The sequence below is a fragment of the Mustela nigripes genome, chromosome 12 (assembly GCF_022355385.1).
Source record: "Mustela nigripes isolate SB6536 chromosome 12, MUSNIG.SB6536, whole genome shotgun sequence".
Classification (NCBI taxonomy): domain Eukaryota; kingdom Metazoa; phylum Chordata; class Mammalia; order Carnivora; family Mustelidae; genus Mustela; species Mustela nigripes.
Genome location: NC_081568.1, coordinates 140,389,608 through 140,405,567, shown reverse-complemented (window position 1 = coordinate 140,405,567; position 15,960 = coordinate 140,389,608). Strand labels below are relative to the sequence as shown.

At 39.2% G+C, this 15,960-nt stretch overlaps 1 protein-coding gene across 1 annotated transcript in view; it reads left to right on the top strand.

The window, feature by feature from the left end:
• The window catches only part of HSD17B4 (hydroxysteroid 17-beta dehydrogenase 4), a 90,658-nt gene that overhangs the window by 41,844 nt on the left and 32,854 nt on the right, over positions 1–15,960 (top strand). The window contains exons 12-17 of the mRNA XM_059416072.1: positions 1,207–1,310; positions 2,831–3,067; positions 5,775–5,826; positions 8,134–8,205; positions 10,148–10,251; positions 13,757–13,822. Coding sequence (XP_059272055.1) covers positions 1,207–1,310; positions 2,831–3,067; positions 5,775–5,826; positions 8,134–8,205; positions 10,148–10,251; positions 13,757–13,822 — 635 coding nt within the window. The remainder of the gene's footprint in view (positions 1–1,206; positions 1,311–2,830; positions 3,068–5,774; positions 5,827–8,133; positions 8,206–10,147; positions 10,252–13,756; positions 13,823–15,960) is intronic.

The window sequence follows — 15,960 nt, the reverse complement described above, 5'->3', positions numbered from 1 at the left end:
GGGTATGCTCTCTGAAATTTTCGTTGTGCTCTTTCTCAATCAGATGATAGCATGATTGTTATGTTGTTGATGGTAGCATTTGCTGTATTCCATAGTTTGATGTTGGAGATAAATTTAGTCTGTGAATGATAGTTACCCATTGATGAAAATGAATGAAAGAAGAAAGAAGTACCTTAAAAACTTTCCTCTGATGTCCAAGTTCCATTGTATTGCCTTAAAAATATTATAAGGAAAAAGCTAACTAAATGAATCACATAGTTATAAATGAAAAAAATACCTGTAAGTATTTGAAGTACAGTTAGAAGAAAAATCTCACATTTTCTGTAGAACGGTTCTTATCTTCCAGACGACACAACTACTCCCCAGACAGCCTCAGTGACTGGCCAAGCTTGCTCGGTGTCTGAGCCAAGTTAACTCAGGCTGCCTGTGACTGATGTGGTGCCCTGAGCCTGTGGCAAGGTGACTTTCAGTTACGGGCCTCCCTCTGGTAGCAGTCTGAGTGGGGTGGTGAGAGGAGGATTCAGTGGCCCAAAGCCTCCCCATAGTATCCCTGATCACGTTGCATTCTGTGGTTTGCTTAGAGTTTTGGTCTAAGTTTGGAAGGAGGCCCAGAGCGCTAATGTTCGTTAGAAAGGTCCCAGAGTCTTTGGAATCTTCTGGCCTATAGGGATGCCTCGTGAAACTCCTTTCTTAACTTTTTTTGACCCCAGAATCGCAGCTTCTGAACCCTGTCTGGAATCTGTGGTCATGGTGATGTTTTTCCTTGGAAGATTTTTTAGTACCGTCTTCAAAGCTATTGCTTGAGATGGGGTGGGGGGGAACTCAAGGGTAATCTTGGCATTATTCCATCCTGGAGGAGGGGGCTGTGGTGGGGAGAGAACAGAAACTAGCTTTTCCTTCACCAAAGACTACATGTCTTTGGACAAGGGTCCGAGTCTGCGGAGTTGTAAAATCCATCAAAGACATTGCAAAGCTTAGAACCTCCTTAGAATCATAATCCAGGAAGAGGATGCTGGACGGTGCCTTGTTCTCCACTGAAAACCCCCAGTTACCCTTGGTCTGTTTCAGAGTCTTTGACAGTGCTTTTCTATAAAAGCCTGACCTTTCGTATTCAGTTCTGAGGTAGAGGAGTGATTATTGAGCATGTGGTAGCTTTTCTTAGTCACGTCTTTAACAAGAGCATCTTTGTTGCTATTTTTTTTTTAGAATCAATTGGCGGTATAATTGGAGTTCTAAATAAAATAGATTCAGAGGGAGGAGTGTCGACAAATCCTACGAGTCAGGCAGCATCAACAGCTACATCAGCTTTTGTAAGTTGGGGGGAGAAGCCTATGTTTTTTCTGAAGATTCTCTCTTTTCTTTGTTTCTCTCTTTTCTTTTCTGTGATACGAAAATTATTATTTCCCAAGCTGCTAATTTATTGTTAAATAGGAAAGATAAGTGACAATGAAACTTCTCATAAAATATGTACTGAATAGTTACAGAATTTGAATAGATGTAGCCTTTGTAACTTTTACTTCTTTTTAAAAATTTTTTTATTTATATTTTTTGCTTTTACTTCTTTAGTATAATTAGACAAGTATCTTCCCCCTCTGCCCTTTATTGGTACCATTGTTAATAAGCCTACTTTAGTTACCATTTTTCTAACTTTTTAGAAAAAGATGTCTGTTTCAGTGTCTCTTTGAGGACTTTTTTTTCCCCCTTCTTTAGGGAAAGCATCTATAGATTGTATATTGGAACTATTTCAACATGGCTGCACATAGCCTCCCATTATGTCAGAAATTCTAATAGAAGTGTGGTTCTAGCTTGTGTGAAGTTTGCTGATTTACTATCTCGCATATTTAGCCTTTAAACAAAAAAATTGTATTGCGTAAATAAAAATAAATCATTTGATGAATTTGATTTTAAAAGTTTGTGACTCAGGGCAGACATAGTGATAAAGTTAACCATTTCATTTTAACCCTGCGAATATGATCGGGTTATAAATATGATTTTACTTTAGAATAGGTTTTGGTAAACTTTTTCAGGAAAGGCCCAGATAATAAGCGTTTTGGGCTTTATGGACCACATACTATTTCTGTCACATATTCTTCCTGTTTTTCCTTTTTTAACCACTCCTGAAAAATGTAAAAAGCATTCTTAGCTCCCAGCCCTTATTTGATGACTCCCGTTTCAGAATGAACATGATTGACAGTTGGACGTCACTCTTTTTTAACCTAATATATATTTCACACGTTAGCTAGACATATCATAACTAAGTAAAAAAATACAATGTCAATGAGATAAGGGACATTCCTAGCAAGGAACTGAAGGTAAAATTGCAATTTTACTAAAACCATTAAGAGGCAGTCTCATGTACAACAGTACAACACAGCATTATGCAGTGTTCGGCTCATCTCTTTACAGTGAATTTTATACAGTATCTCTTATAGGGCAGTTCACTATCCCTGTTTATGACACATTCATAATAATTATTAGTTTTTTTGTATTTTTGAGTGGCTAACTGTTGCTGAATCAGTAGGGCTTCTCACTATCAGATATAGGAAATTTGAAAATGAGACATACTGTTGCTAAGAAGCAAACAATGCAGAAGTACTTATCTGTAAATGAAGTCCTTTTCTACACATTTTCTGATTGTTTTTTTATTAAAATAAAGTCTAACGAAACAGTTAAACCCCATGGATTTCACCAGCAGGGCATTCTATTCACATCTCTTCGAAAGCAAGATAGGTGTGGCATGCAAGCAGATAGTAGTTTTGAAAAAAATTAAAATGTTAAGCATTGGACAGAAATATCAATGAGAAAATAATTTTCTCTATCTCTCTCATAGGCTGGAGCCATTAGCCATAAACTTCCTTCCTTTTCCTCTGCTTATACGGAACTGGAAACTATTATGTATGCCCTTGGCGTGGGGGCATCGATCAAGGAACCGAAAGATATGAAATTTATATATGAAGGAAGCACCGATTTCTCCTGTTTGCCTACCTTTGGAGTTATTATAGCTCAGAAACCTATAGTAGGTGGAGAATTATCAGAGATTCCTGGGCTTTCAGTCAATTTGGAAAAGGTATCCATAATAAGAAATCTTTATTTTGCTTTTTTTGGTTTCTTTAAATATGATTGATCTCTCTCACATTGTGTGTGTGTGTGTGTCTGTGTGCACGGGCGTGTGTGTACACACGTATGTGTATTAATAAAACTGGGGCACTTGATACAGGAATAAAGACTTTGCATATCTTTGGATTTTTCTTTAAGCATAAGAGAAGAGAGTTAGTTGAAGGGGCAAGCAAAAAGAATAAAAGAGCATTAAGGTCCCCCCGGCTATGGCATAATGTTCTTAATTCTCTCTCTGCCGTTTACTTGCTGTTTGACCAAGGGTAAAGAACTTCGCTAAGATTCAGTTTCCATGTCTATAAAATGGGGGTGATAATTCTTACCTGATGATACTGGTGAAGGAGCAACCCAGGTCATGATCTGGGAAGAGGATTTGAGGCAGAGAGAACAAATGTGGAAGGCCCTGAGGCAGGTGCATTCTTGGCTTATTCTGGGAGCAGGAAGGGGGCCAGTATAGCTGTGGGAGGAGCCAGAGGACAGTGGTAGGAGAAGAGGGCCTTGTAGTCATTAGGATTTCAGCTTATCACTGTTTGTAGTGTTTTGAGTGGAGGAGTGATAGGATCTGCCTGTGTTCACGCACAGGCTCATTTCTGCTACTCTGTAGATGATACGGGAGCCCAGCAGAAGCAGAGAAGCCTGTTAGGGGTCTCTTCTATAATTTATACAAAAGGCTGGATGTGAGGGAGAGGAAAAAGGAGTCAAGGATGAAGGTTTTTGTAACTTGGATGATATATGTGCATATATGTCTCTATACATTATTTATAATTACATGTAATATATTAACTATGTGTAGTAATTAATATAACATATTATATATCATAAGATAGATATATACAATTACTTTAAGGTGGGGATGATCAGGAGTTGGTTTTGGACACACCTGAGTTTCTTTGACTCATCCAAGTGGAGGTCTACAATGGGCAGTTGAATATATGAGTCTTGAATGTGGGGAAGAGGTGCTGCTGGGGTTCTTAGACTTTGATTGATGTGTAAAGACACAAGACTAGATGAAATAGTGTAAGGTAGGAATGTAAGTAGAGAAGAGCCTGAGCTCAGGAACCCTCAAGTGTTGAGAGGGTGAAGACATGTGGAAAAATTAGCCGGAGAGACTGAAAAGGAATGACTGGTGAGGGATGAGCTCTGATTATGAGCTCAGGTGGATGTGGTATCTGAGAAGCAAAGCGAATAGATTGTTTCAGGAAGGAAGGAGTTGAACAACTGTGAGAAAGTTTTTGAGGTGAGGTAGATTTCATTTCTTGGAGTAAGGTTTCAGTACTGAGCCCAGGGATAACTCTTGAATCATACATAGAGCTATGAGCCCATTCCTCTGACTTTGATAATTAGAGGACCCATTTACTAGAAGGTCGATTAGCCCATTGCTGCTCTGAATCTGTAAAAACGGATTTTTAAAAAAAGATTTTATTTATTTGACAGATCACAAGTAGGCAGAGAGGCAGGCAGAGAGGGAGGGGGAAGCAGGCTCCCTGCTGAGCAGAGAGCCCGGTGTGGGGCTCAATCCGAGAATCCTGAGATCATGACCTGAGCTGAAGGCAGAGGCTTAACCCACTAAGCCACCAGGCACCCCCTGAAAACTGATTTTTATTTGAGCATCTGATGAAGTTGGGAGGGAGGCAAGAGGTATATATACAAGTAGTTTGTTTTAGTCCCTGTCCCATGGTCTTTGCTGCATCCAGTTTTGTTTGGATAATTGAAGTACAGACAATTAAAGCAAATGTTTCAAATTTCTGCAAAATACTCCTTCTGAGTTGGAAGGAGTTGGAACAGTCATAAATGGTGTTCAGAATCTCTGGCAAGGAAGAGTAGCCATCTTGAATCAAAACCCCTGTCTTCCCAGCTTCAAGCCTCCAGACTTTGTGATACAGTGGACTGTCCCGCATTTGTCCCATTTGTTCCCTTCTGGGCTTGGAGAAAGATACGAAATTAAAGCCATCCCGTGCCAGTGGGTGTGGTCACTTGAACATGTTGATCGGGTTTTGTTTTTCCTGTCCTATTACTTTCCTACCCGTATTGATGTATTCTTGTTTCCATCCATTGAGGTTATGTGGCTATCAAGTTACACTTATCTACTAATAGATAATTTATAAGACGTATCTTATAGATAAACATATATCTATGGCTCTCTCTATAGAAATAGATAATTTATAAGCTATTACACCAAGGAAATGTTGATATTGATAGTTTTTTACTTTGAACGTGGTTGTAAGGTTTACTTTTGTGTTTTACTGAGTTGTTTGTATGTGGTATGTGTGATTCGAAATTACTTTACTTGCATGGCCAGTTTGTTTATTTTTATTCAACGACAGTTATTAAATACCCAGTATATTCCAGACACAGTGATAAGCTTAGTGTTTGTATTGGCAAATAATCCATAATTATCAGTCAACAAAGAGTCATGAATGCCAAAAAAGAACGCAAAGATACCTTTTCTGCTTCAGAAGCTCTGACAGTCTTTAGATTGGGAGACTGATTAATTTTGCATCATATGCTTAAGAAGTAGAAGCGAAACCGAGACAGGTAATTTGGGGGAATAATGACGTGAGTGTGTGGATGGTGAGATATCACTTGTGATTAGCAGTATTCACAGCAGAACCTGTGAGACAGGAAAGTCGGCTAATAAACTTGTGTTTATTCTGCCATAGGTTCTCCACGGGGAGCAATACTTGGAGTTATATAAACCACTTCCCAGAGCAGGTGAGTTCATGATACACTGATTTCTTAATCATACCCTCGTTTTATTTCCTGACTAACCTTCCAAACCATTGTGTGAAGTGGGCACAGAATGACTTAAATAAATCATATGGCAAGGTGCTGATGTGCCTGTCAGCCGTTAGAGTAGATTGATGCGAAGGAGTAGCTGTTTTGGTGACCTTAAACTTTGTCCTGTTATGGTCTTTATTAATAAATTACTTCAGAGTACTGACAGTTTATCTCCACGGATGTATATGTTATTAGCAATGGAAAAAAGTCTTTTCTAAAAGTATGTGTATTCTAAACCTAGTAATTGTGTGTAATCTACTGTGATTCCTATGAATATAGTTTTTGATTCCTTTCTCAGGTGTTTATATTGGTAGTGATTTTCATTAAGCAAACCACATTAAAAGATACAGCTGAATTTCTTGGAATTAACTTTTTCCTATTTTCTTTTACAGTAAATAAAATCACATCTGCCTTAGTAATGAATTTTCTTTTTCTCAGTAGTATCTGACTAGTTCAGTTAAGCTGCTTTTCTCATTCTTCCACTATAATTTGACAGATTTGGTTTATTTCACTGCTCTAATGTCAGCATGTTGTCTAAATACTGACCATATAAGATGGCAAAATTAAAAAAATGTTTATCATTTCACATTATATAATGTAGAGGTCAGCACATAGCTGGACTCCTTTAATGTTTCCCCAGATCTTTTTATTTTACTAAAAATGTTGTGAGATTCTTACTGCTTCAAGCCGAAAAGCTTTATTGCAGTGTATTACAGCCCACGTTTTCTGTGAGGCGGTGTCCAGTGTATGACAGCTGCCTTCAGGTATCCACTGGTCACCTACCATGTGCAAGGCACAGTTTTCAGTTTTAGATGAATTCTCTAACCAGGCTACATCCTGAAACAGTCTGTTACTACATTGTATTCTTTTACTGTTATTTTATTTCATTTTGTTATTTTTTATTTTTTTTAGGAGGGGAGAAGGGCAGAGGGAGAGAGAGAATCTCAGGCAGGTTCCATGCTCAGCATGGAGCCTGACATGGGACTCAATCTCACAACCCTGAGATCATGGCTTGAGCCAAAATCAAGAGTCAGACACTTAACCGACTGAGCCATCCAGGCACCCCTTCCTGTTATTTAAAATAAACTACGGATTCTGGATCCCAGCCAGGAAGGTTTTGTGTGCATGCGTGTGTCACATGCGTGCAGTGTGGTGGTGGCCCTGATGGCAGGGGCAGAGGCCAGAAGGGTCCCTCTGTGGTGCAGCCAGCCTAATGTGGGTTCGCTTGGGAACTTGGGTGATGAGGAAAGCAGAAATGTGTGAGATAGATTTCTGCCTTTAGCGATTTCTGCCTAAGGGATTTTAAGAGAGAGATGAAGGTATATACTAGAAAATGATTACAACGGGGGTGCCTGGCTCTGTTCATTGAGCTTTTGGTTTCGTCTCAGGTGTGATCTCAGGGTTCTGGGATGGAGCCCTGCATCAGGCTTCCAGCTCAACGGGGAGTCTCCTTGAGCTTCTCTTTCCCTCTCCCTCTGCTCTTTGCCTTCTCATTTGCGTGCTCTCTCTCAAAAGTAAATAAATCCCTGAAGAAATGATTATGACTGAATAGAGATACAAATAGGAAGGTGTGAAAAACATTTCTCTCAATTTCTCCTACCTTTCTAGTCTCAAGGGATGTTTCTCATGAATTATTTTTCTTTAGTAGCTTCTGTACATTTACTTTAGGCAAGTGTTAAAGTTTACCTTAGTAAATTAGTAAATATGGATATTCAAAATCCGAGACATGAATATTTTAGAATCTCTTTAAACTGTAGGAAACCATGGTATGACTGCTGTTCACGGCCTTCCCTTCAAACCTGGCGGGCGATGAGACATAGGGCCACAAGCGTCAGGACACTGATGTCAGTGTCTCTGTGTCTCTCAGTGGCTCATTTGTTAGCCATGATGGAACTTTCAGAGGTTGAGTGACCCCCTCCTAGGGGTGAAAAAAAAACATTACATTGAGTATGAGAAACCTAATAGAATTTAATTTTCTACGTAGTTTAGGATGTGCTGGTCTGTAGATTTTCTGGGTATTGAAAGTTTGATCTTTATTATGTTGCTACTTGTTGCAAACATAGTGACTTAGGTATTCTGTTTCCTTTTAATATTGAATTACTCAGCATTAAATTGAAAATTATTTCAACTTCATAGTTTTGCTGAACTTACAGTGTAAATTATGTTATGTTCTCTCCTAGCTGAATGTAATAAGTTGATGATCTTCAAGAGTCTATTTATTTATTTTGCTTTTCATTTTAGGAAACTTAAAATGTGAAGGAGTCATTGCTGATGTCCTAGATAAAGGATCCGGGCTAGTAGTTCTTGTGGATGGTAACTCACTTCTGGTTCTTTCCATAATATTGTTACATTGATAGGTCTCATATGTAATGTAGTACCTCACACTAGAAAGTGATGGGTAGGTTTGTGTTCATTTTCCAGTTTGTGAGAAAGCAACATAAGCGTTCTAAAAATGTATAAGGTCTTAGAAAAGAAGCGAAGGTGGGGAGAAAGAGTGGGTTGGGGTAGGGGTGGGAAGATGGGAGTTTCCAACAAAGCACAGAGCTGAGAGGTATGGGTTAATGTAGAGCATAGTGGGAATTCAGCTCTTTGGTGTATGAACTTGGCCAGAAGGAACACACTGATAGCCATCAGTGATAATTAGCCTGTACTGTAAATATTCTTGTCTTTGTTAGCTCTTTGGAACTTGGAACACATTTGACCCCTGAGTCATTTTCACAAATGGTAGTTAGGTTCCTAACGTTGCACATTCAGGCCATTGAACTCAACTGGGACTTACACACTGGAGCCACATTTTTCTTTGCAGTGGGGAGAAAAAAGGTTACAGTAGTTTAAATAAATGTTGAAATGCTAGTAATTAAACATCAGCTAAAGATACGCATCACTTAAAATCAAATTATTCTAAAGTTTAAGAAGGTAAGAAATAGATCTTTATTGTGAAAAAATATAAAAATATTTTTTATATAAAATATAAATGAATTATAGTGGAAATTTAGTATTGTCTGATAGTTCGCATATAGGCTTCATCATTTTTGTTCTAACTGGATATTAAGTTTTACTGTGTATGCTGTTGAGGACCTTATCTTGTTTTTACTGAATCATATGCCGGGAACGTTTCTGATGCTCTTAAATATTTTGCTACATTGTTTGTGTTAGCTCGTAGAGTTTCATCGTATGTCTGTTCTCTCTCTTACTCTTTCTCATTGTCCTCTTCCTCCTCCTTTTTCTGTTGTAGGTTTTTATGTTTTCTTGTCATTCCTGAAGCTGGCTGTCATTTGGCCTTAATTCTCCTCGTTTTCTTTGACTCTTCTCCCCGTGCTACCCAATATGTAATATACCACAAAACAGAAGTTCTGCTGTTGACCTTAGCTTTCATGTTGACTTTTTTCTCTTGACCTACTCCATTGATTTAACTACAGCTTGGTAATGGATAATAATGTATTAGAAGTTGTAGACAAAGTATATATGAAATGAGATATCCAGTTTCCTATGTAATGAAGAGAAAAATCTTATTTTAAATACAAATTGCCATGACTTCCCTTGTTTTTTGTTATAATTAGATTTTTTCTTAGTCTGCCATTCAAAGTCATATTTCTAGTTTCCTAGAGCTGGAGACACAAGACTGTATTCAAATTCTCACTGGGAAATTGTCAGTGGAAAGAGGGACAGTTGTCCTACATTCATTCATTACTTATTCACTGACTTGCTCAGTCATGTCATATATTCATTAATTTACTAGTTAATTTCATATTTACTAGGTGCCTTTTCATTCCCAGGTACTATTCTGATATCTGGGAATAGAATGGTGAGGAAAATGCCCATGATTCTGTCCTCCTGAAGCTTAGACCTTCATTCTCACAATTTCTTTTATATTCCAGATTCTTTTTGAGTCCTTTGGCAGAATGTGCAAATGTTTGAGAGTGTGGATACCTGCATTTCATAGTGGGAATTTTGGAAGTGTTCTAGGTGGAGAGTGTTGATAAACGATAGGCAGTTGGGGGGGGTTTAAGAAGGGGTGAGAGAAATGGCTGTTTTATAATGAAGAGAGGATTTGTGAAGATGTCTTTGCCTTCCAGAGACTAGTAGTGAATGAATTAAAATCATGCTTTGTAAGCCAAACTTGGGCATCGTAAATTACATGCCTTTAAGTAACTGGATTTTGTTTTTGGAAATTTTAAAGGGTTTGCTGATCATATATTATTTAAGTAGTCATGTCTTTTGAGAATAACTTTTTTTTTTTTAATTTGCTTTTCAGTCTATTCTTACTTTGAGGAGGAGCTTGTGTGTTATAATCAGTTCTCTATTTTTGTTGTTGGCTCTGGAGGCATTGGTGGAAAACGGACATCAGACAAAGCTAAGGTAGGCTCTGACCTTAAAAGCAAAATAAATGAGGGGCGCCTGGGTGGCTCAGTGGGTTAAAGCCTCTGCCTTCGGCTCAGGTCATGATCCCATGGTCCTGGGATCGAGCCCCGTATCGGGCTCTCTGCTCGGCGGGGAGCCTGCTTTCCCCTCTCTCTCTGCCTGTCTCTCTGCCTACTTGTGATCTCTGTCTGTCAAATAAATAAATAAAATCTTTAATAAAAAAAAAAGCAAAATAAATGAATACACATATTATTATATGTACAAACCACATATTTTCATAGGTATAATTTCGTAGAGTATATCCTCAGTAATTCACACTTCTTTGGATCAGAGTGTGTTCCTTGGATTGGAAATGCTGTTTACGTGTGTGTATTTTGAATGATAATATGTGTTATATATAGAAAAGTCTGGCTGATGTAAGTATAATATACCTGAGGTAATTATGGGAATATTTTTACTTTCTTATAAAAATTTTGTAGCACCCAGAAGTCTTTAGAAAACCCAATGCATGTACGTGATCTTTGTATAAAATAAAATCTTTATTCATTTAATGACTTATGAACTTCTTTTGTGTAAGATAGTTCTAGTACTCTTTAGTTCTCAGATTCTATCTAAAAACATTTTTTTCTAAAAATGTTTTATAACTTGGATTTGACATTCATTTAACCTGGGCAACTCTCATGTGTTTGAGGTAATAAGATTATCCTATAATAAATATTCTGGAGTAAATGAAGTGTACTTAAAGCAATATGGAGAAACTGCTTTTGGAACAATGGTGTGAGGAGTTCCCTGGACCCTCTCCCCAGTGAAACCATTGTGACTGATAAAAATGAAAACAAACAAACATTTGAAATGTTGGGGAATTGTCCACAGGATATATAGCAAATGAAGAAATGTTTATTCAAGGAACTCTTTATCTTGATAAGAACAGTGAGAATCTATGGTGTTTGAGCCACAGCTCTGGCTTTTCTCCCTCGTCCCCTGGCTCCCCGCATGATGCAGGCTCCCCTCCAGGTGTGTGTAGCCAAAACACATGATCCCTCTGGTCCAGTTCCCAGAATAGGGCGATGCCTTCTTCCCAGGAGGAGGTTACTGGTTTTTCTTCCCCTCTCGCCACCCCTAGCTTATGTTGCTGAAGCTTCCTTTCAGGTCGAAGTAGTTCAGAGTTAGGTCATTCTCATCCTCTCCCCGGCTCCCATCTATAGGGTGGAAACTCTGCTCTACCTGTGGTAGGCTGAAAAGACTCAGGCCCACTCCCTCCTGCCCCAGCTTGCTCATAGGGTGAGGGTTTGATACTGGGAAAGGAAGGCTGGGAGACCACTAGCCACTGGCCCTGCCAACACCACTTCTTGTAAAGTGAGGCTTCACTTGGCAGTAAGTAGGCCAATCTCCTTGCCCCCTCCCCTGACTGCAGTGGAGGAGCTGTTTTGCCCGGAGGTATGGCAGGCTGTCATGGTAAGAGTTCAAAGAAATACTTCCCAAGGAAACTGAGTCTGTTCCCATGGAACAGAGTATTTGGAAATTTAAAAGTAAGGGTGCCCACAGAAAACTAGTTTATGTTTGTGGTAAACATGTATCAGGTGGAGTCTGGCAGCTCCATGAGAGCAGGAAGCTAACAACTAGCCCAACGGGAAGTTTTCTAGGGAGAACCATGGAGAGACCGCTAAAGAGAGCCCTCATGGGCTCGTAACAAACCTCAAAGCTGGGGTTCCGAGGCTAGCCCTGTGAGGAGGCCTGACTTTAGAGCAGTTTATGCCCCTTGGCACTGTTGAAAATATTAGAGCAATCATCCGGCACTTAGTGGAGCTAACAGTTGGGTATGATCCTCAATGAGGCAGAGAGTCACAGAGAGCCCCACTAACACTGCTCTCCTCCAGGGTGACTGTGTTCTTGCCCTAAGCTTCACCTCTCAGGAGCACCAGCAGAGGCTGCTCACGGTGCGGGGGTGGAGACCTAGCCAGAGCAGTCTAGTCAAGGCACTACACAGATAAACAAGTTAAAAGTAACTGCAGGCCTGCCGATGAGAAAGGAGGTCAGTGTCCGGAGTTGCCCTAACAAGTCATCTAAAATGTCCAGTCATCAACAGAAAATTATAAGACATGCAAGAAATAGGAGCACAAGATCCAGAGACAGGAAAATAAACCAGAACAAAACGGTCCATAGAAACTACCTTTGAGAGGTCTTCACAGACGAGGACTTCTAAGCAGCTATTCCAAAGGTGTTCAGAGAACTAAAGGAGAGCATGTTGAAGGAAATCATGTGCGATGCAGTGACTCTACCGAGAGAGAAAATCAAAAAAGGGAAATCAGGTAGTGGAAACCAAACAAGTCCCAGAGCTGAAAGTACAATGAAGGAAAGGAAGAATTTTCTAGAGTGCTCAACAGTAGATTTGAACTCTCAGAAGAAGGATCCAGAAAGTTTGAAGATCTGTCTCTCTCTTTGTCCATCTGTCTACCTACCTACCTACCTACATTAGTCTCAAGAATAAAAGAGAAGAAAGTTGAAGAAAAGAAAAAGAATGAAGAACTTCAGGGAAATGCAGGATACCTCCAGTACAGCAACGTGCGTGTAGTGGGAGTTAGAGTGAGAGAGGAGAGAGAGGAAGAAACTGGCAAAATGATGGAAGGAATACTTTGATGAAGAACGTTAATCCAGAGGCACCTGGGTGGCTCAGTGGGTTAAAGCCTCTGCCTTCGGCTCAGGTCATAATCCCAGGGTCCTGGGATCGAGCCCCACATCAGGCTCTCTGCTCAGCAGGGAGCCTGCTTCCTCCTCTCTCTCTGTCTTCCTCTCTGCCTACTTGTGATCTCTGTCAAATAAATAAATCTTAAAAAAAAAAAAAAAAGTTAATCCACACATCCAAGGATCTCAGCCGACTTGAGAAACCCGAACCCTTGGTAAAGTACATTTAAAGATGAAATCAATATAGGCGTGAGTCATTTGTCTAATTCTTATAGTGATTATCACTTTTTGCCCTGGGAAAACAGTCTTCACCTCTTTCTCCCTTCTGACCTAAAGAATGGATCTGGTTGTATAATTCCTTTCATTAAACAGGGTCATTTTAGGGAAATCACTACACAGATGAGGCTAGCAGTTAGGAAATTTTTTTTTTTTTTTAAGATTTTATTTATTTGACAGAGATCACAAGTAGGCAGAGAGGCAGGCAGAGAGAGGGGAAGGGAAGCAGGCTCCCTGCTGAGCAGAGAGTCCGATGTGGGTCTCGATCCCAGAACCCTGGAATCATAGCCTGAGCTGAAAGCAGATGCTTTAACCCACTGAGCCACCCAGGCACCCCTAGCAGTTAGGAAATTTTAAATGTTATTTCCTGAGCAGGAAATATTTTTAAAAGCTTTTTTATCTAACTTGCCAATTTTATTACTCTGAAGGAGGGTTGTTCATCAAATATACCCATTTGAGTAAAGAGAGTAACTCTTACTTTGTTAGTATTTAAGAGTAACTCTTACTTTGTTAGTATTTAACACATGATGTGTTTTGATTTCAGGTAGCTGTAGCCGTGCCTAATAGACCTCCCGATGCCGTGCTTAGAGACACCACCTCTCTTAATCAGGTAAGATTGTATTTTCCCTGTTTGCTTTGTTGGCCAGGGCTCAAAGAGACTGCCTAGCCCAGAAGTGAAGAGTTTCATTAAGGCCTTGGCAAGCAGGATAAAAAGAACTGAAAGGCAAATTTTCATCACATTTTTCTCTTTCCAGAAAGAAAATCGAGCTGCATTGCTTGAAGACAGATCATTTTAAGCCAGTTTTAGTGGATAGGCAAAAATACAGCATTTTAGGAAGGGTGGCTGGCTTCATCTCTTTTGTTTGGCATGAATAATTTGTTTCCCAATGGAGGAGATAAAATCAGTAGACAGAGTCTGTGAGCATGTGAGGACTGATTTAAGAAACAAAAGGTAACTGTAAAGATAAGAAAGCCCACTTTGTGTGAGTCCCCAAAGAGTCTTCCTGGCAGTGGCCAGAAGACAAAGCATGCAGGTACAGAACAGGATACATCACACTCTGACGGTCGTCTGTGTGGGAGTATCAGTAAGGATGGCAAATTATTCATAAGTTTATGTGGTGTTTGATGCTAATTTTGATATGCTTCATACGAGAACTTCTGCAGGATTTATGTTTGCAGGCAAATAGAAATCTAATTTCATGAGCCAGAAAGAATTAAGATTGGTATTTTTTTCTGCACTGTGGAATCAGGTGACGGAAAGAAGGACACTTTTTTTCCCTGAAATTAGTTTTTGCCTTTCAGTATTTTTCCCGTTCCCTGTTTCTTATCAGTTTCTTAGGAATGCACCCATATTTATGTTTAATTAAAGCCTCATAGTGAAATTAATTTTATTAAGGCACTAAAAGGACAGAAAAGGCTTGATGGTTTCATGGTTCAGAAAACCCAGCAGTGCTTCTTTATTATTCTTGGGTTACTGAAATTATAAAAGGAATCTGCTTTAGATAAGAAAAGCGGAATAGTTTCCAAGGCTTGAATTTCTACACACGATAAGTCGAGAGTTGTTTGGTTTTTTTTTTAGCCTCTTTCAGAGAAGTAGAACTATTCATTAGTGTTCAGCAGAGTTGACTTGCTGTGTGATGGACAGTCTTTAAGTTAACAAATATTTTTGTATAAATAATGGGCACCCATTCATTATTTGACAGCATTTTGTCTCTTGTGGTCATTTGAGAATACGATGAAAGCCACATTGTTTCTTCAAAAACCATTTTTCATAAAACTTTGCATAAACTTAAAGGGATTTAGGGCTGTTTTAAACCGAATCGGTGCCATTGGAGCCAGATCAAGTGCAAGGAATGGGATCTGTGGTCAAGGAGATGAAAGGACACTTGGATACTCAGGATGTAAATGTCAGAATAACTAGGGCACCTGTTGCAAGCAATGAATGATTGAACATGGGCTTTGAATTGGTGTGTAAGTGCTGTAGACATTCCGAGAAGCGATACTCATTAGGAAATGATGTTCGGAAGGTTCTGGTAGGAAAGCTGGCACTTAGCTGGGCTACCGTGGTGTAGCTCTTCTCTCTCACCAGAGAGATGTAGGGCTTGCAGTTTGCTGGGCCGGGGATAAGTAACGAGAGCTAACTATAAGAGAGGAGGAGAGTGTGAGGCTGTACGAGGGGTGAGAATGGGAGTGACCACATGAGATAGTAGTGGGAGGTGGTTGTGGTTGGGCAGGAGGGAAGGAGAAGTGGAAGTAATTATGGAAGAGATTATGTCATTATAGCTTCAAATCTGTGCTGGGTGTGTACATTAAATCAGTAATTTTTTGGTCACTAAGGAAACTGGCAACCGTATCTTTAGCTCTTCCCATATCACTTCTGGAACAGTCTATTGTGTCTTTAGGATCATTTCTTCATCTTTAAACTGGTATGACATTACCAGGTGTCCTTTGTAGCTTTTCATAATTATTAAGTAGAAAATGCTTCCTTAGTAATCTAGAAAGACGAAGAATAAATAGATATTAGATGACAGGCTTTACAGCCAGGGAGAATGAAAACAAATACCTATTTTCCCCAGATACATATTTTATACCACTATTCTAACATTACCCACTAGCATTATTACATAAAGTTAGTCTTGGGTATATTGGTTATATAGTGCATTAAATTATTTTTTATTAAATTACCAGGTGTATTATAAGTAGCACCTTTTTTTTTTTTTTTTTTTTTTTTTTTTTTTTTTTTTTTTT